Source organism: Bombina bombina, chromosome 8, assembly GCF_027579735.1.
Source record: "Bombina bombina isolate aBomBom1 chromosome 8, aBomBom1.pri, whole genome shotgun sequence".
In the NCBI taxonomy this organism is placed as follows: Eukaryota; Metazoa; Chordata; class Amphibia; order Anura; family Bombinatoridae; genus Bombina; species Bombina bombina.
The window spans coordinates 206,329,523-206,355,364 of record NC_069506.1 but is presented as its reverse complement, the minus strand read 5'-3'; the positions used below and the strand labels follow the sequence as shown (position 1 = coordinate 206,355,364).

At 38.7% G+C, this 25,842-nt stretch overlaps 1 protein-coding gene across 1 annotated transcript in view; it reads left to right on the top strand.

Annotated features, from left to right (window-relative positions):
- C8H19orf81 (chromosome 8 C19orf81 homolog) overlaps positions 1-25,363 on the top strand; it is a 227,323-nt gene extending 201,960 nt beyond the window's left edge. The window contains exon 4 of the mRNA XM_053691068.1: positions 25,156-25,363. Coding sequence (XP_053547043.1) covers positions 25,156-25,363 — 208 coding nt within the window. The remainder of the gene's footprint in view (positions 1-25,155) is intronic.
- The last annotated feature ends 479 nt before the right edge of the window (positions 25,364-25,842 follow it).

The window sequence follows — 25,842 nt, the reverse complement described above, 5'->3', positions numbered from 1 at the left end:
ACTTTAATATTTTAAAGGGTGTTTCATTTACCTACCTCTAACATAGAGGTTTGGGAAACTATCCCTAAGGTAGATGAGAGTATTTCTAATTTGGCTAAACATTCTACTCTTCCTCTTTAGGATAGTACTTCTTTTACTAGACTCTATGGGGCCTATTTATCAAGATGTCAACCGCAAATATGCGGGAATTCTGCAGCGTAATTGTGAAGAGGCTGATTCGCCTTATTTATCAAAGGCTACAGACTGGCAAAAGTTTAATTTTGTGACGTAACATAAGATCCGCCGGTCTCAGTCCAACACAGATCGATGTTTACGTCACTACAGATGTTCCGAATGCAAATTCGGCACTGACTACTTTTGCTAGTTATCAAATATCTACCAGGTACGCTCGCCACTATTCTGGCCCAGCGTATCTGGTTTTAAAACCGCCACCCTGGAGGCGGCGGATGCCGTAGGAATCAATAGGAGTCTGAAAGCAGCGAGATCTTATGTTCGCTGCTGACCGATATCCCATTGATTTCTATGGGAGATTATAAGCAACGTTTACACCTAACACCCTAACATGTACCCCGAGTCTAAACACCCCCAATCTGCCGCCCCTACCCCGCCGCCACCTACATTATACTTATTAACCCCTAATCTGCCGCCCCCTACACCACCGCCACCTACATAATGTTATTAACCCCTATTCTGCCATCCCGACAAAACCGCCAGCCCCCCACATCGCCATAAACTAAATTAACCTATTAACCCCTAAACCTAAAAACCGCTAACTTAATATTAAATATTAACTCATCCCTATGTTATTATAAATATAAACTTACCTTTAAAATTAAATTAAACTATATTAAACTATTAATTAATCTACCCTTAATATTATACTAAAATTAAATCAAACTATATTAAATTAATAATTAATCTACACTAACTATTATAATAAAATTACATTAAACTATGTTAAAATTAACAGCCAATAGGATTTTTCTACCTTAATTCTGATTGGCTGATAGAATTCTATTAGCCAATCGGAATCTAAGAGACGCCATCTTGGATGACATCATTTAAAGGAACCTTCATTTGTCGTTAGTCCGTCGGAAGAAGAGGATGCTCCACGTCGGATGTCTTGAAGATGGATCCGCTCCGCGCCGGATTGATGAAGATAGAAGATGCCGTCTGGGTGAAGACTTCTGCGGGCTTGGATGAAGACTTCGGCCAGCTTCTTGGAGGACCTCTTGCCGCTTGGATGAAGACTTATCCTGGCATCTTGGAGGATGGATGTCGGATCTACAAAACTGTAAGTCAATCTTCAGGGGTTAGTGTTAGGTTTTTTTAAGGGTTTATTGGGTGGGTTTTATTTTTAGATTAGGGTTTTGGGCTGCAAAAGAGCTAAATGCCCTTTTAAGGGAAATGCCCATCCAAATGCCCTTTTCAGGGCAATGGGGAGCTTAGGTTTTTTAGTTAGCTTTTTATTTGAGGGGTTGGTTGTGTGGGTGGTGGGTTTTACTGTTGGGGGGTATTTGTATATTTTTTTTACAGGTAAAAGAGCTGATTTCTTTGGGGCAATGCCCTCGCAAAAGGTCCTTTTAAGGACTATTTGTAGTTTATTGTAGGTTAGGGGTTTTTTTTTTAGTTTGGGGGGGCTTTTTTATTTTCATAGGGTCCTTAGATTAGGTGTAATTAATTTAAATCTTTGATCATTTCTTTTTTATTTTGTGTAACTTAGTGCTTATTTTTTTGTGTAACTTAGTGTTTGTTATTTTTGGTAACTTAGTTGTAAGTTTTTTGCCACTTAATAATTTTTTAGTGTAGATTTAAATGATTTAAATAGGGTTAGGTGTTTAAATATAGAATATAGTTATTTTAATTTGTAGTTTAATGTAATTTTAGTTTAAAAGTTAGGGTAGATTAATTATTATTTTAATATAGATAAATGCAATTTTATTATAATAGTGTAGATTAATTAGTAATTTAATATAGTTTAAGGTAATTTAGTATAACAGTTAGGGTAGATTAATTAATAGTTTAATATAGTTTAATTTAATTTTAAAGGTAAGTTTAAATTTATAATAAGATAGGGATGAGTTAATATTTAATATTAAGTTAGCGGGTTGTTAGGTTTAGGGATTAATAGGTTAATTTATTTTATGGCGATGTGGGAGGCTGTTGGTTTAGGGGTTAATAACTTTATTTAGTTGCGATGGGCTCCGGGAGTGGAGGGATAAGGGTTAATAACATAATGTAGGTGGCGGCGGTGTAGGGAGAGGCAGATTGGGGGTCAATAAGTATAATGTAGGTGGCGGTGGGCTCCGGGAGCGGAGGAATAGGAGTTAATAAGTTTATTAGAGTGGCGGTGGGCTCCAGGAGTGGCGGTTTAGGGGTTAATAACTTTATTTAGTTGCGATGGGCTCCGGGAGCGGCGGGATAGGGGTTAATAACATAATGTAGGTGGCGGCGGTGTAGGGGGCAGCAGATTAGGGGTTAATAAGTATAATGTAGGTGGCGGTGGGCTCCGGGAGCGGCGGTTTAGGGGTTAATAACTTTATTTAGTTGTGGTGGGCTCCGGGAGTGGCAGTTTAGGGGTTAATAACTTTATTTAGTTACGGTGGGCTCCGAAAGGGGTTGTATAGGGGTTAAACAGTTTAGTATAGTGGCGATGTTTAGTGACAGGGTATAAATAAAGCTGGGAAAAATCCGAAGAGCAGCGAGATCGATGACCGTTAGTTAACAACAGTCCGCTGCTCATCGCCCCATACTTGGTGAGTGGCTTTTTGACAGTTTTTTTATAAATATGGAGAGCGTATTCAGGTCAGTGGCAGCGATGTTAGGCAATGTTAGGCGAGCGTATTGGTGCCGGCAAATGCAGCACAGTTGACGGGTTGATAAATAGGCCCCTATGAATAGGAAGTCTGAGTCTTTACATTGGAAGGATTTTCCGCAAACAGGTTTATTTATTTTTTGGCCCAGCAAATATTATTGTTTGTGTTGCTGCCGCTTCTACTCTTTGGTGTGATAGCTTATCTGAGCAATTTCCAGTTGAATTTGCTGGTGAAGAATTTTAGAATCAATTAAGATTTTTGAGGTCAGCTAATGCTTTTGTTTGTTGTTGACATTATAAAAAATAATGCTAAATTGACGGTTGATATTTCAAATTCTGCAAAGGTTGTTGGTTTCTATGTCTAGGCTTTGCTTTGGCCTGGTCTGGAAGCTATTATTTCTACTTTGACTGGAGGTAAAGCAACTTTTCTGCCTCAGAACAAAAAGGGTAAGGGTAAGATCAGAGCTCCTAATCGTTTTCATTCCTTTCATTAATCTAGAAACCAAATGTCTTCCTTTTCCCCTCAGAAATAGGATTCTTTCAGATTTACCTGAAAGTTACATTTTCATGGGATCAAGAAACCTGTCTCCTCTACTTAGTCATTATAAGGGTGCAGCCCCAATCAACAACTTCTGGTAGGGTTCATATTACCCCTTTTTGCAAGGGTCTTTGATTCCATATGTTCTAGGTCCATGAATTCTGAATATAGGTTCCCAGAAATACAGAATTGGTTTTGAATCTAGGCCTTCTCAGGGGAAGCTTTCTTTTTTTTTATGTCCCTAAGAATCCTGTAAAGGCAGGATCCTTCTTTCAGTTAGTTTTAGATTTGGAATCTATGGGAATAGCAATCCCAATTCCAAGGCCAGGAGTTTTATTCCAACCTTTTCATTCTTCCTAAGATGGAGGGGACTTATAGGTCAGTTCTGGATTTAAGACTTTAAATATGTTTCTCAGGGTATTTCTTTTAGGATGGAGACATGTCTGACAATTCTACCTCTAGTTCTATAAGGGCAGTTTATATTTACAAGATATTTGCTGGGTGCTTATCTTCATATTCCTATCCACAGGGGTCATCATCAGTTTCTAAGATTTGCATATTTTCAATTCGCTGTTCGTCTATTTGGTTTGGTTATTGCTCCCAGAGGTTTTTTTTATAGTTCTGGGAATGCTCTTGTCTGTAATAAAAGCTCAGGGTATTTTTGTGTTAATTTTACTGGATGATATCTTGGTACAGGCTCCATTTAACGGTATCTCATACCAACAGACTTTTGTTGTTTCTTCAAGAGCATGGTTGGAGAATCTATTTTCTAAAGAGTTCTCTTTTCATACAAGGATTATATTCCTAAGTGTCATTATAGACTTTTTGACAGACCATAGGAGTATAATACCAAGATCTTTTTTAGCTCAGTCATATTCAATTGCTCTTACATATACCTTTAAGTTGGTAACCACGCCCATTTTACCAACTAAATATGGAACTTTCACCTATACCTCAATGCTTGGTAATTTTTTACTTAAATACAATCTTGCAGTCCTCACCTCCTGTTTCTCAACCGTCTACCCTTCTAGAATGTAAGTTCCCACGGGAATAGGGCCCTCAATCCCTCCTGTATGTGTTTGTAAATGTTTTCCTGTCTCTTACAAGTCTTATATTGTTTTATTTGAATGAATTGTATCCATGGACAGCGCTGCTGAATATGCTAGCACTTCATAAATAAAGTATAATAATAATAATATTGAGTCTCATAGGTTATTACAAGGCTATTCCATTGCTTGGGCAAACAAAGGAGACAGTTTCCTTTTCCAGCATTGTTTCTGAGACCTTCTTGAGTGAATTAAACTCTGAAAGCTACAGTTTTCTTTAGACGCTTAACTCACCAGCAGCAGTATTGTGACATCACGGCCAACCTCTCCTTTAATCTTCTCCGCTCTCCCACCAGACTACACACCACCAGTAAGGGTTGTTCATTTGTACTTACCCTTTTTGCTCCATATCATGTACATGTATGTCCGATACTAATTCTGAACTGATATCAGTCAATTCTTGTATTCTCTCCTCTGACTCGAACGCATTGTGCTTCCTTGGATGTGTAGGATGAATTCCAGGACAAATCAAATGCTCTGAAGTTTGATACGAATGTTAGCAGTCTTGTAACATTTTGTATTTCTGTATATTATAGTCTTATTTCTACCTGCGTCTCACAACCCATTTAATATTAGGAACTACATATCATCTTGTAGCATAAGATTAGAAGTGTTTTACTCAAACTTTCAATTAAGAAAACAGTACTCATTTATTGGTGTAATAGACTTAATCATGCAGGTCTGCAGTTGTGATTTGTTTTCCCTATCTTTCCTTGACAGCTCAACCAATTCTGCCATGAGTTTATTATAAGGAGACAGAAAATTCTCTCAGCTTGTTCTAATCTTAATTATCAGTGCTTTGTTGTAGGGGCATTCTTGTTCATCCAAATTGGACCGTGATCTAGACAAATACAAGTCTTTCAAGTTGGGGTGCAGTCTGAAGGTCTCAGAGAATGCAGGGAGTTTAGTCTCCTTGGGAAGTGAGGGTACTTATAATGTTCTGGAACTCTGTGCAATCTTCAGAGCTGGCCTCTGCTGAAAAGAGGCTTACCCACATTTTAAACCAGACAAAATTTTGTTTATTTTAGCAATTCCTGCTCTTAGAAGAATTTTTGTTTTGTCTGTTCTTTACTGCGGGCCTCCTTATCTTATTTGTAATCAAGATAAGGCAGTTTTCAGAGCTTGTTTGTTTTCTTGCCTTAATTTGTGTCTTTAGACAATGTAAGTCAAGTGTTTGTTGTTATTTTTTTTTATCCTAATCCAAAAGATCATAAGGAGAGGCTTCTTCATATGTTGGATGTTGCTAGGGCTTTTATTATTATTATCATTTATTTGTATAGCGCCGCCAAATTCCGTAGCGCTGGGTACAATGATAGGGGTATACAATGACAAAGATTTGTGATGAAATACAAAACATAACAAGACTAAACAAATCTAGCACAGGAGGAAGAGGGCCCTGCTCCGGAGAGCTCACAGTCTATAGGTTTAGGGTGCAGAGACATAAGGTTGGGGTAGCTTCTTACATCGGTTGTATTTGCAGCCGTGAGTCAGGTAGTTCATATACATGTATTAGCTTGATTCAGATGCGGGATGGAGGAGAGATGGAAAGCCTCTCTGAATAGGTGGGTTTTCAAGGATTATCTGAAGCTATACAAGGTTGGAGACAGTCTGATGGAGCGGGGTAGAGAGTTCCAGAGGACAGGAGCAGCACGTGCGAAGTCTTGGAGGTGGGAGAGGTATGTAGAGATAACAGGAGTGTAGAGACCTAGGTCAGAGGTTGATCGAAGAGGACGGGATGGGGAGTATTTCACGATGAGAGAGGAAATATAGTTGGGAGTTAGACTGTTGAGTGCTTTGTAGGTTAGGGCTAATACTTTAAATTGTATTCTGGAGTGTATGGGGAGCCAGTATAGAGACTGGCAGAGCGGAGCAGCTGATGTAGATCGTCGACTTAGGTGGATGAGTCTAGCAGAAGCATTCATAATAGATTGGAGGGAGGAGAGGCGGTGTTTTGGAAGGCCATTTAAGAGTAGATTGCAATAATCAATGCGTGACAGAATGAGGGAATGAATAAGTATTTTTTGTAGTTTTTTGAGTAAGGAAGGGACGAATTCTGGAAATGTTGCGTAGGTGTGAACGGCTTTGAAATTTTATTTGCAGGCTACTATGATTTTATACAATCCTCTAGTTTGTTTGTTCTTTTTTCTGGTTTTAGAAAGGGTCAGATGCCAACAGTTTTGATTCATAAGCTTTTTTTAGAGGTGTGTTATCCTCCTAACATCGTACTATATATTCGACTAGGTCATTTGATTTTTCCTAGGCTTTTTAGCATTTAGAAGTTGTGTCTAGAAGGTAGCTTATCTGATTTGCAAGCCAATGGCTGCATGTCTGAGCACAGTTATAGGTGTTGGTACTTCTTTACGTATAGTTTCCTAATTCTTCCTTTTAGATGTTTTTGCTTTTTTTTAAGTGGCTTTTGGTAGGAAAATACTTCAAGCAGTAGTTTTTGTAAATTAGTTATTTTTCAAAAAAGGGTTTTGATTTAAAGGATATATATAAGTAAAAATGATTTTGTCTCACCCTTATTACTCGTAAAATCCACAGCTTGGGTATTTGTTTCCCAGGAGTAATGGCTCATGGACTCTCACCACCTTTATGAAAGAAAATATAATGTATGCTTACCAGATAAATTAATTTCTTTCATGGTGGTGAGAGTCCACGAAATCCACCAAATTCACCCCCCCCCCCCAACTAGATTTTATTAGATTTTTTTGTGTCGCCAATTTAAGTATGAACCTATTTTTTTTTTTGCTCTTGTTCTTTCCTACTTTTCTTCTTCTCCTTGCTTGGCTATACATCAGACTAGTTTACAAGTATGGTGGGAGGGTTTTAAATGGCTTTTGGAGTTTTGGGAATCTTTGCCTCCTCCTCCTCCTAGTGGCCAAGAGTGGAATTCCCAGGAGTAATGGCTCGTGGACTCTCACCACCATGAAATAAATTAATTTATCAGGTATGTCTAAATCATATTTTTTATTTCAATCCATTAACTTATAAAAGCCCCCAAATAACAACTGCAGAAATACTGTGTCCTTTTACAAATCATTGTTTTATAACATTGAGCTTAAAATATTGATTCAAATAATGGGCATTAGCTATAGGGGTCTCATAGATCTCTCCACACCTCTATGGGGCCCACTTGGCCTTGTAAACAGTAGTGGTGTCCACTTATATTATATTTTCCTCTCTGTGTGCCCCTTGCAATTTATTGCTCACAATTTAAAGAAAGTGTATGCATTTGCCTTTTACAATATGGTGTCAGGGTTTCCAAGATGGCAACCACATAGTTGCTGCACAGAAAAACCTGGCACAATATTTGTACAGGAAGTTTGGAAAACTACATATCCTTTGGCACAGACTAACCAAAGGGGAAGGATGACTCAGAGTCACAAAGAATTGGCTCTTCTTTCTTCCAGATGGCCTCTGTCTCAGCTAATGCTTATTGCAAACATCTGTTGAAATGGGGGTTGGCAAAACCTTTGCTCTGGTGCCCAAAGAGGTCTAGTTACACATTTTATTCAAAGATTATATAAAGGATCAAAGAGTTTAAGTTGACAAATGTTATAATCTAAACACTTAGGGTTCAATTGGGTAAAAAAGATTCCCAGCTATGGAAGCAGTCTTCCCATGTTCGAAATGTGTGCTGCTTGACTGGTGACCACATTTATTATTTCACATCATGTAGCGGGACATTTTCTTATCTTCATCCCGGCGGTGGTGGTGGCGGCAACGTGGCCCTCAAATTCAGAGCTGTAACAAGGAGCTCCTCTTTATGCTGTCCCCAGCCACACACTGAATTGTGAATGCAAGGTACCCCTTTTATGTAGGGATACCCTTGCATTCCTATTGGCTGATTTAAATGTTCAAATTAAAATCAGCCAATAGAATGAAAGCTATTTTTTTTTTTTTAACCAATAGTACACTCCTTACAGGTACTAGTGGGGGATCACAGACTTACACGTGTTGAGCTTTACCTATGTGTTTAACATGGGAATTTGGGGGAATGAGGCACAGAGAAGTTTATATATAGCATACGTAGGACTCCTTAGCAGCTCAATTTGCCATTTTTTACCTCAAAAACCTTATTTTTGCTTTTTTCTACAAATGGGTACTGTCTCTTTAATAGAGACAATAACTGCCTAGTTATCAGTTAGGACACAGCTGGCCTTAGGAGAGGTGTTTTTTTCACAATTTTAAATGTTGACAGTTTATTTCAAAACCTCCTTTTAACCCACAAAGGGGCAAGTTGACTCCATTTTATGCAGTGCTGACAATACTATATTATCAAAACTTGGTTTATTTTTATGCAGCAAGCTGATAAAACTGTGTTAGTTTCTATTATTAGTATTGTGACATCTCGGCCAACCTCTCCTTTAATCTTCTCCGCTCTCCCACCAGACTACACACCACCAGTAAGGGTTGTTCATTTGTACTTACCCTTTTTGCTCCATATCATGTACATGTATGTCCGATACTAATTCTGAACTGATATCAGTCAATTCTTGTATTCTCTCCTCTGACTCGAACGCATTGTGCTTCCTTGGATGTGTAGGATGAATTCCAGGACAAATCAAATGCTCTGAAGTTTGATACGAATGTTAGCAGTCTTGTAACATTTTGTATTTCTGTATATTATAGTCTTATTTCTACCTGCGTCTCACAACCCATTTAATATTAGGAACTACATATCATCTTGTAGCATAAGATTAGAAGTGTTTTACTCAAACTTTCAATTAAGAAAACAGTACTCATTTATTGGTGTAATAGACTTAATCATGCAGGTCTGCAGTTGTGATTTGTTTTCCCTATCTTTCCTTGACAGCTCAACCAATTCTGCCATGAGTTTATTATAAGGAGACAGAAAATTCTCTCAGCTTGTTCTAATCTTAATTATCAGTGCTTTGTTGTAGGGGCATTCTTGTTCATCCAAATTGGACCATGATCTAGACAAATACAAGTCTTTCAAGTTGGGGTGCAGTCTGAAGGTCTCAGAGAATGCAGGGAGTTTAGTCTCCTTGGGAAGTGAGGGTACTTATAATGTTCTGGAACTCTGTGCAATCTTCAGAGCTGGCCTCTGCTGAAAAGAAGCTTACCCACATTTTAAACCAGACAAAATTTTGTTTATTTTAGCAATTCCTGCTCTTAGAAGAATTTTTGTTTTGTCTGTTCTTTACTGCGGGCCTCCTTATCTTATTTGTAATCAAGATAAGGCAGTTTTCAGAGCTTGTTTGTTTTCTTGCCTTAATTTGTGTCTTTAGACAATGTAAGTCAAGTGTTTGTTGTTATTTTTTTTATCCTAATCCAAAAGATCATAAGGAGAGGCTTTTTCATATGTTGGATGTTGCTAGGGCTTTTATTATTATTATCATTTATTTGTATAGCGCCGCCAAATTCCGTAGCGCTGGGTACAATGATAGGGGTATACGACAAAGATTTGTGATGAAATACAAAACATAATAAGACTAAACAAATCTAGCACAGGAGGAAGAGGGCCCTGCTCCGGAGAGCTCACAGTCTATAGGTTTAGGGTGCAGAGACATAAGGTTGGGGTAGCTTCTTACATCGGTTGTATTTGCAGCCGTGAGTCAGGTAGTTCATATACATGTATTAGCTTGATTCAGATGCGGGATGGAGGAGAGATGGAAAGCCTCTCTGAATAGGTGGGTTTTCAAGGATTATCTGAAGCTATACAAGGTTGGAGACAGTCTGATGGAGCGGGGTAGAGAGTTCCAGAGGACAGGAGCAGCATGTGCAAAGTCTTGGAGGTGGGAGAGGGATGTAGAGATAACAGGAGTGTAGAGACCTAGGTCAGAGGTTGATCGAAGAGGACGGGATGGGGAGTATTTCACGATGAGAGAGGAAATATAGTTGGGAGTTAGACTGTTGAGTGCTTTGTAGGTTAGGGCTAATACTTTAAATTGTATTCTGGAGTGTATGGGGAGCCAGTATAGAGACTGGCAGAGCGGAGCAGCTGATGTAGATCGTCGACTTAGGTGGATGAGTCTAGCAGAAGCATTCATAATAGATTGGAGGGAGGAGAGGCGGTGTTTTGGAAGGCCATTTAAGAGTAGATTGCAATAATCAATGCGTGACAGAATGAGGGAATGAATAAGTATTTTTTTAAGTTTTTTGAGTAAGGAAGGGACGAATTCTGGAAATGTTGCGTAGGTGTGAACGGCTTTGAAATTTTATTTGCAGGCTACTATGATTTTATACAATTCTCTAGTTTGTTTGTTCTTTTTTCTGGTTTTAGAAAGGGTCAGATGCCAACAGTTTTGATTCATAAGCTTTTTTTAGAGGTGTGTTATCATCCTAACATCGTACTATATATTCGACTAGGTCATTTGATTTTTCCTAGGCTTTTTACCATTTAGAAGTTGTGTCTAGAAGGTAGCTTATCTGATTTGCAAGCCAATGGCTGCATGTCTGAGCACAGTTATAGGTGTTGGTACTTCTTTACGTATAGTTTCCTAATTCTTCCTTTTAGATGTTTTTGCTTTTTTTTAAGTGGCTTTTGGTAGGAAAATACTTCAAGCAGTAGTTTTTGGAAATTAGTTATTTTTCAAAAAAGGGTTTTGATTTAAAGGATATATATAAGTAAAAATGATTTTGTCTCACCCTTATTACTCGTAAAATCCACAGCTTGGGTATTTGTTTCCCAGGAGTAATGGCTCATGGACTCTCACCACCTTTATGAAAGAAAATATAATGTATGCTTACCAGATAAATTAATTTCTTTCATGGTGGTGAGAGTCCACGAAATCCACCAAATTCACACCCCCCCCACTAGATTTTATTAGATTTTTTTGTGTCGCCAATTTAAGTATGCACCTATTTTTTTTTTTTTGCTCTTGTTCTTTCCTACTTTTCTTCTTCTCCTTGCTTGGCTATACATCAGACTAGTTTACAAGTATGGTGGGAGGGTTTTAAGCGGCTTTTGGAGTTTTGGGAATCTTTGCCTCCTCCTCCTCCTAGTGGCCAAGAGTGGAATTCCCAGGAGTAATGGCTCGTGGACTCTCACCACCATGAAATAAATTAATTTATCAGGTATGTCTAAATCATATTTTTTATTTCAATCCATTAACTTATAAAAGCCCCCAAATAACAACTGCAGAAATACTGTGTCCTTTTACAAATCATTGTTTTATAACATTGAGCTTAAAATATTGATTCAAATAATGGGCATTAGCTATAGGGGTCTCATAGATCTCTCCACACCTCTATGGGGCCCACTTGGCCTTGTAAACAGTAGTGGTGTCCACTTATATTATATTTTCCTCTCTGTGTGCCCCTTGCAATTTATTGCTCACAATTTAAAGAAAGTGTATGCATTTGCCTTTTACAATATGGTGTCAGGGTTTCCAAGATGGCAACCACATAGTTGCTGCACAGAAAAACCTGGCACAATATTTGTACAGGAAGTTTGGAAAACTACATATCCTTTGGCACAGACTAACCAAAGGGGAAGGATGACTCAGAGTCACAAAGAATTGGCTCTTCTTTCTTCCAGATGGCCTCTGTCTCAGCTAATGCTTATTGCAAACATCTGTTGAAATGGGGGTTGGCAAAACCTTTGCTCTGGTGCCCAAAGAGGTCTAGTTACACATTTTATTCAAATATTATATAAAGGATCAAAGAGTTTAAGTTGACAAATGTTATAATCTAAACACTTAGGGTTCAATTGGGTAAAAAAGATTCCCAGCTATGGAAGCAGTCTTCCCATGTTCGAAATGTGTGCTGCTTGACTGGTGACCACATTTATTATTTCACATCATGTAGCGGGACATTTTCTTATCTTCATCCCGGCGGTGGTGGTGGCGGCAACGTGGCCCTCAAATTCAGAGCTGTAACAAGGAGCTCCTCTTTATGCTGTCCCCAGCCACACACTGAATTGTGAATGCAAGGTACCCCTTTTATGTAGGGATACCCTTGCATTCCTATTGGCTGATTTAAATGTTCAAATTCAAATCAGCCAATAGAATGAAAGCTATTTTTTTTTTTTTTTTAACCAATAGTACACTCCTTACAGGTACTAGTGGGGGATCACAGACTTACACGTGTTGAGCTTTACCTATGTGTTTAACATGGGAATTTGGGGGAATGAGGCACAGAGAAGTTTATATATAGCATACGTAGGACTCCTTAGCAGCTCAATTTGCCATTTTTTACCTCAAAAACTTTATTTTTGCTTTTTTCTACAAATGGGTACTGTCTCTTTAATAGAGACAATAACTGCCTAGTTATCAGTTAGGACACAGCTGGCCTTAGGAGAGGTGTTTTTTTCACAATTTTAAATGTTGACAGTTTATTTCAAAATCCTGCACAAGTCTTGGACCTGCATATTGTTATGTAAATAAGTTCTGCCCGTTTCCTTGGCAAAGTTTTTCCCGTCTCTGCTTCAGCTCAGCTACTGTGAATTTGGTCCTGTGGATACTAAGGCATTTTGGTGTTTTATTCTGGCAAATTTAACACCTTCTATGCCCTGTAGGTAAGAGCTGCTAAGGCCTAGGTGTAGAAAGTTTACTGTGCTACTTAATTTTTATTCTCTTAGCTCTTTTATGTTCTGAGGTATTTATGTACAGCAATTTGCTTTTTAATTGTGTAACCCTCATCTGTCTACAGTTTTGTGTGTGGAGCAGCAAACTGAACCTCCTTTTAACCCACAAAGGGGCAAGTTGACTCCATTTTATGCAGTGCTGACAATACTATATTATCAAAACTTGGTTTATTTTTATGCAGCAAGCTGATAAAACTGTGTTAGTTTCTATTATTAGTTTTATATTATAATTATTATAAAATTTGCATATTCATTCCTCATATAGGATTTTTTTAAATATCTCAGATGCTTAAATGTGCATAAAAAATGTATACATATAATATTACATGTATGTCCTTGCTGCTAGAGAATGATCAATTATGACAGAGAGCTTCTCTAGTGTTCTATGGAATACAGATTTAAAATGGTGTACTCTCCTTACAATGCATTAATACTATAAATAGGTATGACATTGTTCAACAGGCATTATCTCTGCAGAAACTGTTTTTATAATCTGAGTTTGTATTACAAAATTTACAAGATCTCTCTGCAGTGGCTCAACTTTGAATATTCATTCCTTCAAGCATGAATATTTACTATGTTATGGTTGCATGATTTTTCACAGGGTGATGTACAAATCTCTGTTAAATGCTTGTTTATAACCATATATTTGGCAGGGGTTTTTACCAAGCTCATAGCATAATTAAATTCCTGCATATCTAATCCTAATTATATATATATACTCTAGAACAGCACAGTATTATTCTGCAGTGAGCCAACAACTTCAGTTTACATACCCAATGATTATACTTTTTAAAAAAAATAGTTGTACTTTATGTGCCAATAAGTGGGCACATAAATGTACTATTTATGTACTAACATATATATTTACAACTGAATTTGTATCTTTTACATCCTCTGTATAAACCTTTATAACTTCTGTACAACCTATTTATGTACAAATGATGATGCTGTTTTATAATCAATATCAGTTTTTAGACGCTACCCAGTCTTTCCCCTGTAATTATACTACAATTTTATACAGGTGCAGCTGAGTAACATAGAGTAGACTTAAACCTGGGAATCTCACTATTTACTGTTATTGACATGTTCATACCCTTTGATTTCTACACAATCAATTTTTTTCAGATACAGTAAGTTACTCAAAACAATCGTTTGCTCATATGTTCTTGCATTGACAGCAGTCTTCTTAGGCATTCAGAGGTAATGTAAAAAAAACTATAGGTTGTACATACAAATCATTCCTTTGGGCAGTATATCTGGGCTTCATTCATAGAATAGTTATGTAATCCTATTTATATACACTGTATATATATATATATTTATATATATATATATATATATATATATATATATATACACACACTGTATATATATATATATATATTTATATATATATATATATATATATATATATATATATATATATATATCAATACAATTTTTTGCATAGAAAATTAGCACATCTAGGCAAGTTCCCTGTTAGCTTTTCCCCAGTAAAACTCTGTATACACTGTTACCAATGCACAAGATGATTCTGGGTAAGATAAGCAAATTAGATATGCAAAATCTCAGGTTTTTTGCTTCAAATACTGTTTTAACATAACAATTCCTTAACATGATTATTGTAGCAACACAGAAACCACTCACTAGACAAGCTTGATTAGTTCTTTTTAGAACTCGTCAGTAGGAGATAGATTTCTGGTTGCTGCTTACCTAAGGGTTAATTGACACCCCCTGCTAGTGGCCAATTGGCTGCGAATCTGCAGGGGTCGGCATTGTACAAGCATTTCTAGTGAAATGCTTGTGCAATGATAAATGCTGACAGTGTATGCTGTCGGCATTTATCGATGTGAGGCGGACATTGATAATTCAGCCCCAATGAGTTTACCTAGGAAATATGGAAGGTAAGCCTTAATGTTCAGGCAGCTTTTACAGTGTCTTACCAAGTTCTTATTTTCCTTCTGGCTATCTCAAAGGTACTTTGTTTCCCTGCTCTATAGCATTTATGCATCCTTTTTTGATTTTGTTTCTTTTTTTTCAGCTGTCTCGTCTGTACTCGCCAGGGCCGGGCAACATCTGCAGGATTTGAGGGATGCAAGGAGTTTGGTTCCCTCTGGAAGCGAGATAACCACTCAACATTCTGGAACTCCTCTTCAGGCCATGGTCCATTCTCAGTCAATTCCCATCTCCATTTCTGAAAAGACATCTTTACAGTGGTTGCTTAAATTAACTTTCAAGGAGGGACTTGCATCTTCCTCACCAGGCAAGACATGTCTCTCTTTCTGTTATGAATAGAGAAGGAATTTATCATAACATCTGGAGAGCTTACGTTCTTTGGTGTTCTTCTTGAGGATTTTTCTTGGAAATCCTTTAATATTCCCAGAATACTTCAGTTCCATCAGGATGCACTAGATAAGGGCCTATTGGCTAGTTCTCTAAAGGGTCAGATATCAAATTGTTTCACAAAAAGTTGGCTAAGTTGCCAGATGTTTAAACGTTTGTTCAAGCCCATGTGAGAACTTTGTCAGGTTGTTGGACCCATTTCTCTTCCTTGGAACTTGAATTTAGTTATCTTTATCTCCTTTTGAACCTATACATATTTTAGACTTTAAACTGTTGTCATGGAAGGCTCTTTTCTTCCTGTGGAACAAATATAATTTTCTTCTGGAGGTGGTATCTTCAGAAAATTTTAATCAGGAAATAGTTGTTCCTTATTTGTTACCAAAGCCTTCTAATCCAAAAGGAAAGATTACTTCATAACCTAGATGATGTCAGAGCATTAAATGTTCTATATTCAGGATTATAAAGATTTTCAACAAACTTCCAGTTTATTTGTCCACTACTCTGGTCCTAGGAAGGGTCCGAGAGCCCTGGCATCCTTGCTCCAGCATATTATTTGTTAAGCTTACTCTGTTGTTAGAACCCTGTGAACACAGAAGAAAGAGGTGCCTTATGGGACAGTATCATGGGATAAACAGACGAGCAGGTCACAAACACTCTCTTGCAGGAGGGTACTCACATGCGAAGTGGCACAACAGTGTGCCTAACCAGGCAGGATGGGACCTTTAGTCGCCCGACAGACGTTTGCACAGAAACCCTCGCGTTGGTAGCAGCAGCCAGTCGGTGATAACAGAGGGTCTGACATCACAGTGGGAGCCGTCTGATGAGTAGCCAATAGCAGTGCTAGTATTCCGGCAAGGAGTAAGTGCAATTGCGTGAACCAGACAGATTATCACACACGTAGAGCAGGTATAGTTCAATGGCCAACAATTTATTTGGACCAGAAAATGTTAAAAACAACAGATATAAATGTACAGCAACACGTTTCTCAACCCTAAGGTCATTTCATCAGGCTATTACTAACAATGACAACCTGCTCTACTTAAGACAAATCCAGACCAATCACAGACCGAGGCGTGCTCACACACCTTCCAGCTCTCTGTTCTGCAAAGTTCTCCTTTTGAGCCTATGCATATTTTAGACTTTAAACTGTTGTCATGGAAGGCTCTTTTCTTCCTGTGGACAAAATATAATTTTCTTCTGGAGGTGGTATCTTCAGAAAATTTTAATCAGGCAATAGTTGTTCTTTCTTTGTTACCAAAGCCTTCTAATCCAAAAGGAAAGATTACTTCATAACCTAGATGATGTCAGAGATTTAAATGTTCTATATTCAGGATTATAAAGACTTTAAACAAACTTCCAGTTTATTTGTCCTCTACTCTGGTCCTAGGAAGGTTCCGAGAGCTACGGCAGTGGCCCTGGCATCCTGGCTCCAGCAGATTATTTGTTAGGCTTACTCTGTTGTTGTAAATACACCACCAAAGAGAGTAACTGCTCACCCTACAAGATAAGTATCTACTTCCTGGTCTCTTAAGGATGATACTTCCTTGGAACAGATTTGCAAGGTGGCAACTTGGTCTTCCTGTCACACTTTTTCAATTTTTTTTTAAATCTGAAATGTATGCTTTTTCTGATGCAGCTTTTGGCAGGAAAGTCATTCCAGCATTATTGTCCGTCAAATAGGATCTGCCTACTTTTATCCCACCTTTGTTGACATGGACTCTCAGCTTGGGTATTGTATCCCACACATTATGAAGCTATGGACTCTCATCAGCTAAGAAGGAAAACAGAAATTATATTTACTGATAAATTAATTTAATTGTGGGCTGATGAAAGTCCATAGACCCCGCCCTTTTTTGTATATGAGTGACAGTTCTTATTTGCTCCTCATAACCCTACTTTCTGTCTTTCCTACCTTTTATTCTGTCTCTCTCCTCTTCTCAGCTATACATAAACTGTAGCGGGAGAGGTGGTGGGTGGGGCTCCTCCTGATAGGCTGGAATATATCCCACATGTTATGAAACTATAGACTCTCAGCAGCCCAAAGTAAATACATTTATCAGTAAGTATACATTCTTTTCTTTTGGTGTGGCAGTTTAGGTGTTAATTGTGTAAAGAGGTAGTTTTCAATGTGGGGGCTAGTCGTTTAGGGATAAATAGTGTAGTGCAGACTTTGCAATGTGCGGGGTGGCGTTTTAGGGGTTCATAGTGTAATGCAGACTTTGCGATGTGGGGGGTGGCAGTTTATGGGTTAATATCGTAAAGAGGTAGTTTGTGATATGGGGGAATGGCAGTTTAGTTTAGTGGACCTGTTTCATCTGGACAAACTCTATACGCAACCATTCAGGTTGAGTAAAAAAGTTTGAGAGGGAAATGCGATTGTGTTTGAGCGATCACATTTACTTTCAGCTTGTAATACGAACACATATTAGCGCTCTACGCTACCCATAGAAAATATTGGGAGCATAAATTACTGCTAGTTTGAGCAAACAAATTTGCGGTTATTCAAAAAGTGTGCCACTTGTAATATGGATTTGAGTATAAAGAACACAGCGATCTTAAGATCTCATTTACGCATCTAGCAATATTGATAGCACTCCACTTGTAATCTAGCCCTTAAATGGGTTATGGTTTCATATACAAAATAAACCCAAAGTGGCAATTTCCCATACATTTAATACTCTACAGCTGATATAACAAGTCATTGGTAACATATTAAGTGGAAATCCATTTTGCAGCACAGTGTCCCTTTTAAAGAGTAACTGGAGCCAAAGGGGGGTAGTTATCAAGCCGTCTACTTTTCTGGCTTCGCCGGCCCAATACGCCCGCCTAAGCTCGCCTACCTTCGCCGCCGCGGACCTGAAAAAATACGCCTAAGTTATCAAATAAAGCTGTCAAAAAGCCGCGGGGCGATGAGCAGCGGACTGTGACAGTTATCACTCATCCGATCTCGCTGCCCTTCGGCTTTTTCCCAGCTTTATTGCTAGCCTGTCACTAAGCACTCACACTAAACTACACTGTTCTATCCCTATACCGGCGCCCCCGGAGCCCCCCACAACTCAATAAAGTTACTAACCCCTAAACCGCCGCTCCTAGACCCTGCCGCAAGTCTTATAAATGTATTAACCCCTAAACCGCCGCTCCTAGACCCCGCCGCAAGTCTTATAAATGTATTAACCCCTAAACCGCCGCTCCCGGACACCGCTGCCACCTACAGTATACCTAGTAACCCCTATCCTGCCCCCCCTACACCGTCGCCCTCTATTATAAAGTTATTAACCCCTATCCTGCTGATCCCGCACCTCTCCGCAACTAAATAAATAGTTTAACCCCTAAACCGCTGCTCCCTGAACCCGCCGCAATCTATATTAAACCTATTAACCCCTATCCTGCCTCCCCTACACCGTCGCCACCTATAATAAATTTATTAACCCCTAATCTGCCTCCCCTACACCGTCGCCACCTATAATAAATGTATTAACCCCTGATACCATCAGCCAATCAGATTTTTCCTACCTTAATTCCGATTGGCTGATAGAATCCTATCAGCCAATCGGAATTGAGGGGACGCCATCTTGGATGACATCCCTTAAAGGAGCCTTCATTCGTCGTAGTCCGTCGGTGAAGAAGGAGGTTCAGCGTAGGCGGAAGGAAGATTCAAGACCCGGCTTGGAAGATGACATCGCCCGGATAGAAGATCTCTTCAGCGCCTCTTTGAAGATGACATCGGCCGGATCGAAGACTTTTCTTCAGCGCCGCCTGGATGATGACTTCATCGGATGGAAGATTTCTTCAGCGCCGCTTGGAGGATTAACTTCTTCCGCTCCGGATGTCCACTTCGGTTCCATCGCTGCTCGGCTGAGTGAAGACAAGGTAGGATGATCTTCAGGGGATTAGTGTTAGGTTTTTGTAAGGGGAGTTTGGGTTAGATTAGGGGTATGTGTGTGGTGGGTTTTAATGTTGGGGGAGGGTTGTATTTTTCTTTTACAGGCAAAAGAGCTGTTTTCTTTGGGGCATGCCCCCACAAATGGCCCTTTTAAGGGCTGGTAAGGTAAAAGAGCTTTGAACTTTATTTCATTTAGAATAGGGTAGGGCATTTTTTTATTTTGGGGGGGTTTGTTATTTTATTAGGGGGCTTAGATTAGGTGTAAGTAGCTTAAAATTGTTGTAATATTTTTAACATGTTTGTAACTTATTTTTTTATTTTTTGTAACTTAGCTTTTTTTATTTTTTGTACTTTAGTTAGTTTATGTAAATGTATTTAATTGTAGTTATTTGTAGGTAGTTTATTTAATTAATTTAATGATAGTGTAGTATTAGGTTTAATTGTAACTTAGGTTAGGATTTATTTTACAGGTAATTTTGTATTTCTTTTAGCTAGGTAGTTATTAAATAGTTAATAACTATTTAATAACTATTCTAACTAGCTAAAATAAATACAAAGTTACCTGTAAAAAAAATATAAATCCTAAGATAGCTACAATATAATTATTAATTATATTGTAGCTATCTTAGGCCTAGATTTGGAGTTTGGCGGTAGATGGGCTGTTAACGCTCCGCGGGCTTTTTTCTGGCCGCACCATAAATTTAACTCTGGTATCGAGAGTTCAAACAAATGCTGCGTTAGGCTCCAAAAAAGGAGCGTAGAGCATTTTTACCGCAAATGCAACTCGATACCAGAGTTGCTTACGGACGCGGCCAGCCTCAAAAACGTACTCGTGCACGATATACCCATAGGAAACAATGGGGCTGTTTGAGCTGAAAAAAAACCTAACACCTGCAAAAAAGCAGCGTTCAGCTCCTAACGCAGCCCCATTTTTTCCTATGGGGAAACACTTCCTACGTCTGCACCTAACACTCTAACATGTACCCCGAGTCTAAACACCCCTAACCTTACACTTATTAACCCCTAATCTGCCGCTCCCGCTATCGCTGACCCCTGCATATTTTTTTAACCCCTAATCTGCCGCTCCGTAAACCGCTGCAACCTACGTTATCCCTATGTACCCCTAATCTGCTGCCCTAACATCGCTGACCCCTATATTATATTTATTAACCCCTAATCTGCCCCCCACAACGTCGCCGACACCTGCCTACACTTATTAACCCCTAATCTGCCGAGCGGACCGCACCGCTACTATAATAAAGTTATTAACCCCTAACCCGCCTCACTAACCCTATAATAAATAGTATTAACCCCTAATCTGCCCTCCCTAACATCGCCGACACCTAACTTCAATTATTAACCCCTAATCTGCCGACTGGACCTCACCGCTACAATAAATTAATTAAACACAATTCCTACAAATAAATACAATTAAATAAACTAGCTAAAGTACAAAAAATAAAAAAGAACTAAGTTACAAAAAATAAAAAAATATTTACAAACATCAGAAAATTATTACAACAATTTTAAACTAATTACACCTACTCTAAGCCCCCTAATAAAATAACAAAGACCCCCAAAATAAAAAATTCCCTACCCTATTCTAAATTAAAAAAGTTAAAAGCTCTTTTACCTTACCAGCCCTAAACAGGGCCCTTTGCGGGGCATGCCCCAAGAATTTCAGCTCTTTTGCCTGTAAAAAAAACACATACAATACCCCCCCCCAACATTACAACCCACCACCCACATACCCCTAATCTAACCCAAACCCCCCTTAAATAAACCTAACACTAAGCCCCTGAAGATCTTCCTACCTTGTCTTCACCATCCAGGTATCACCGATCCGTCCTGGCTCCAACATCTTCATCCAACCCAAGCGGGGGTTGGCGATCCATCATCCGGTGGCTGAAGAGGTCCAGAAGAGGCTCCAAAGTCTTCCTCCTATCCGGCAAGAAGAGGACATCCGGACCGGCAAACATCTTCTCGGAACAGCCAATAGAATGCGAGCTCAATCTGATTGGCTGATTGGATCAGCCAATCGGATTGAACTTGATTCTGATTGGCTGATTCCATCAGCCAATCAGAATATTCCTACCTTAATTCCGATTGGCTGATAGAATCCTATCAGCCAATCGGAATTCAAGGGACGCCATCTTGGATGACGTCCCTTAAAGGAACCGTCATTCATCGGGAGACAACGGAAGAAGAGGATGGATCCGCGTCGCCTGCTTCAAGATGGACCCGCTCCGCACCGGATGCAAGAAGATCGAAGATGCCGCTTGGAGAAGATGTTTGCCGGTCCGGATGTCCTCTTCTTGCCGGATAGGAGGAAGACTTTGGAGCCTCTTCTGGACCTCTTCAGCCACCGGATGATGGATCGCCAACCCCCGCTTGGGTTGGATGAAGATGTTGGAGCCAGGACAGATCGGTGATACCTGGATGGTGAAGACAAGGTAGGAAGATCTTCAGGGGCTTAGTGTTAGGTTTATTTAAGGGGGGTTTGGGTTAGATTAGGGGTATGTGGGTGGTGGGTTGTAATATTGGGGGGGGGGTATTGTATGTGTTTTTTTTACAGGCAAAAGAGCTGAGATTCTTGGGGCATGCCCCGCAAAGTGCCCTGTTCAGGGCTGGTAAGGTAAAAGAGCTTTTAACTTTTTTAATTTAGAATAGGGTAGGGAATTTTTTATTTTGGGGGTCTTTTTATTTTATTAGGGGGCTTAGAGTAGGTGTAATTAGTTTAAAATTGTTGTAATAATTTTCTGATGTTTGTAAATATTTTTTTATTTTTTGTAACTTAGTTCTTTTTTATTTTTTGTACTTTAGCTAGTTTATTTAATTGTATTTATTTGTAGGAATTGTGTTTAATTAATTTATTGATAGTGTAGTGTTAGGTTAATTGTAGGTAATTGTAGGTAGTTTATTTAATTAATTTATTGATAGGGTAGTGTTAGGTTTAATTATATCTTAGGTTAGGATTTATTTTACAGGTAAATTTGTTATTATTTTAACTAGGTAACTATTAAATAGTTCTTAACTATTTAATAGCTATTGTACCTGGTTAAAATAATTACAAAGTTGCCTGTAAAATAAATATTAATCCTAAAATAGCTATAATATAATTATAATTTATATTGTAGCTATATTAGGATTTATTTTACAGGTAAGTATTTAGCTTTAAATAGGAATAAGTTATTTAATAAGAGTTAATTAATTTCGTTAGATGTAAATTATATTTAAGTTAGGGGGGTGTTAGTGTTAGGGTTAGACTTAGCTTTAGGGGTTAATCCATTTATTATAGTAGCGATGAGCTCCGGTCGTCAGATTAGGGGTTAATAATTGAAGGTAGGTGTCAGCGATGTTAGGGAGGGCAGATTAGGGGTTAATACTATTTATGATAGGGTTAGTGAGGCGGATTAGGGGTTAATAACTTTATTATAGTAGCGCTCAGGTCCGCTCGGCAGATTAGGGGTTAATAAGTGTAGGCAGGTGTCGGCGACGTTGAGGGGGGCAGATTAGGGGTTAATAAATATAATATAGGGGTCGGCGGTGTTAGGGGCAGCAGATTAGGGGTACATAAGGATAACGTAGGTGGCGGCGCTTTGCGGTCGGGAGATTAGGGGTTAATTATTGTAAGTAGCTGGCGGCGACGTTGTGGGTGGCAGGTTAGGGGTTGATAAATGTAATACAGGGGTCGGCGGGGTTAGGGGCAGCAGATTAGGGGTACATAAGTATAACGTAGGTGGCGGTCGGCAGATTAGGGGTTAAAAAATTTAAATCGAGTGGCGGCGATGTGGGGGGACCTCGGTTTAGGGGTACATAGGTAGTTTATGGGTGTTAGTGTACTTTAGGGTACAGTAGTTAAGAGCTTTATGAACCGGCGTTAGCCCAGAAAGCTCTTAACTCCTGCTATTTTCCGGCGGCTGGAGTTTTGTCGTTAGAGCTCTAACGCTCACTTCAGAAACGACTCTAAATACCAGCGTTAGAAAGATCCCATTGAAAAGATAGGATACGCAATTGACGTAAGGGGATCTGCGGTATGGAAAAGTCGCGGCTGAAAAGTGAGCGTTAGACCCTTTAATCACTGACTCCAAATACCGGCGGTAGCCTAAAACCAGCGTTAGGAGCCTCTAACGCTGGTTTTCACGGCTAACGCCAAACTCCAAATCTAGGCCTTAGGGTTTATTTTACAGGTAAGTATTTATTTTTAAATAGGAATAATTTATTAAAGTATAGTGTAGTGTTAGGTGTAATTGTAACTTAGGTTAGGATTTATTTTACAGGTAAATTTCAGTTTTTTTTTACTAGATAGCTATTAAACAGTTAATAACAATTTAATAGCTATTGTACCTAGTTAAAATAAATTGAAAGGTACCTGTAAAATAAAAATAAATCCTAAAATAGCTAGAATATAATTATTATTTATATTGTAGCTATAATAGGGTATATTTTAAAGGTAAGTATTTGGTTTTAAATAGGATTAATTTAGTTAATAAGAGTTAATTTATTTAGATTTATTTAATTAATATTTAAGTTAGGGGGGCATTAGGGTTAGGGTTAGACTTAGGTTTAGGGGTTAATAATTTTATTACAGTGGCGGCGGTGTAGTGGGGGGCAGGATAGGGGTTAATAAATGTATTATAGGTGGCGACGGTGTAGGGGGGGCAGATTAGGGGTTATTAAATTTATTATAGGTGGCGACGGTGTAGGGGGGGCAGATTAGGGGTTATTAAATTTATTATAGGTGGCGACGGTGTAGGGGGGGCAGGATAGGGGTTAATACATTTAATATAGGTTGCGGCGGGTTCAGGGAGCGGCGGTTTAGGGGTTAATACATTTATTATAGTTGCGGTGGGCTCCGGGAGCGGCGGTTTAGGGGGTAATAACTTTATTTAGTTGCGGCGGTGTAGGGGGGGACAGATTAGTGGTGTTTAGACTCGGGGTACATGTTAGGTGTTAGGTGCAGACAGCTCCCATAGAAATCAATGGGATGTCTGTCAGCAGCGAACTTGTACTTTCGCTATGGTCAGACTCCCATTGATTCCTATGGGATCCGCCGCCTCCAGGGGTGGCGGTTTGAAAACCAGGTACGCTGGGCCGTAAAAGTGCCGAGCGTACCTGCTAGTTTTTTGATAACTAGCAAAAGTAGTGAGAATGTGCCTCACTTGTGTGCGCAACATCTGGAGTGACGTAAGAATCGATCTGTGTCGGACTGAGTCCGGCGGATCGATGCTTACGTCACAAAATTCTACTTTTGCCGGTCTCGAGCCTTTGATAACTAAGGCGTATCAGCATCGCCACAAATACGCTATAACATTCCATTACTAGGGCACCAAACATAAACTTCATAGGTTAACAAGAATATAGATATATGGCATCTGCTAAAGATATGAAGTATTAGGGGTCTCAGTAAAGGCAAAAAAATACTTAAGCAGAACCACCAATTGAGTAATAAGGGGAAAATATACTTGACTCAGTAATCTCTTTTTTAGAGCAACTGAAAAAACCTTCCCAATGTTTTGAATACTGTTATTTTATTTACCTTTCACTAAAAAGAGTGGAGTAAGTGAGCTTTAGCAATTAGGGCATATAGAAAAACACAGAGCTAGACTACAAATGGCACACTATATATATATATATATTAGTTAAAACTAAAAATAACATTTTCTTCTTTGTAAAATATTCAAATCTAACAATATCTGAAGTTCTGAAGTTAGCCTGCATAGGGTTTCACTCGCTCGCAAACAAAAAAAAAAAGCTGCCACTTGTAATCTGGCCCATAGTTATTATAGTTATTGGAACCGCTAGTCCCAGGATTGGATAGATTACTGTATATGCATGTTGACACATACTAGCTTTTCTAGCTTTTGGGCACCATAGGATGATGTATCAACCTACTTCACTTTTCTTTTTCAGGTGGATTATAGCGCTATCAGACATCCAAACACGTAACTTATTCTTGCAAACTGGTCTTGTGGTCTGTGGAGACTACTTCCCACTCCGTCGACATGATGACATCAATTTAGAGGATTACAAACTACATTTGAAGAGAACACTTGTCAAAAAGAATATCTTAGATCTCCTGAGTAATTCATGCAACATGAAAATTCTGTGTGGAACTTAATAAATCTATGGGGAACATGAATTGTGTTTTACCTTCACTTGATGTTTAGATAAATAATTTCTTCCGGTAATCGTATTCATGCATTTCAAATATATTTGAATAAAACTAAAATGCTTATGCAGCCAATGCAAATATTACAATACACTTAACCCACTTTACTGCATCGCCAAAAGACAGGGCTGCAAGACATTGCTACTCAATGTGCTGCAACTATATCTGGTTACTAAGTGGTTAAAATTGCATTAAAAAAAACTTTACAATTGGGGCTATTAGACCCAAAATAACTTTTTATATTTTTTTCCATATTTTGCTATTCAATATTAACCACAGATCTAACTGAGATTCATGCCTTATGCTTCTGTGCACCCTTGATACTATTCTAAAAACATATGGAGAAACTGATTGGTGATTATGCACCATCCATGCTTGATAAACAATATTTTTCAAGATCAGCTCCAGAGACATGTAAAAGGTGCTGA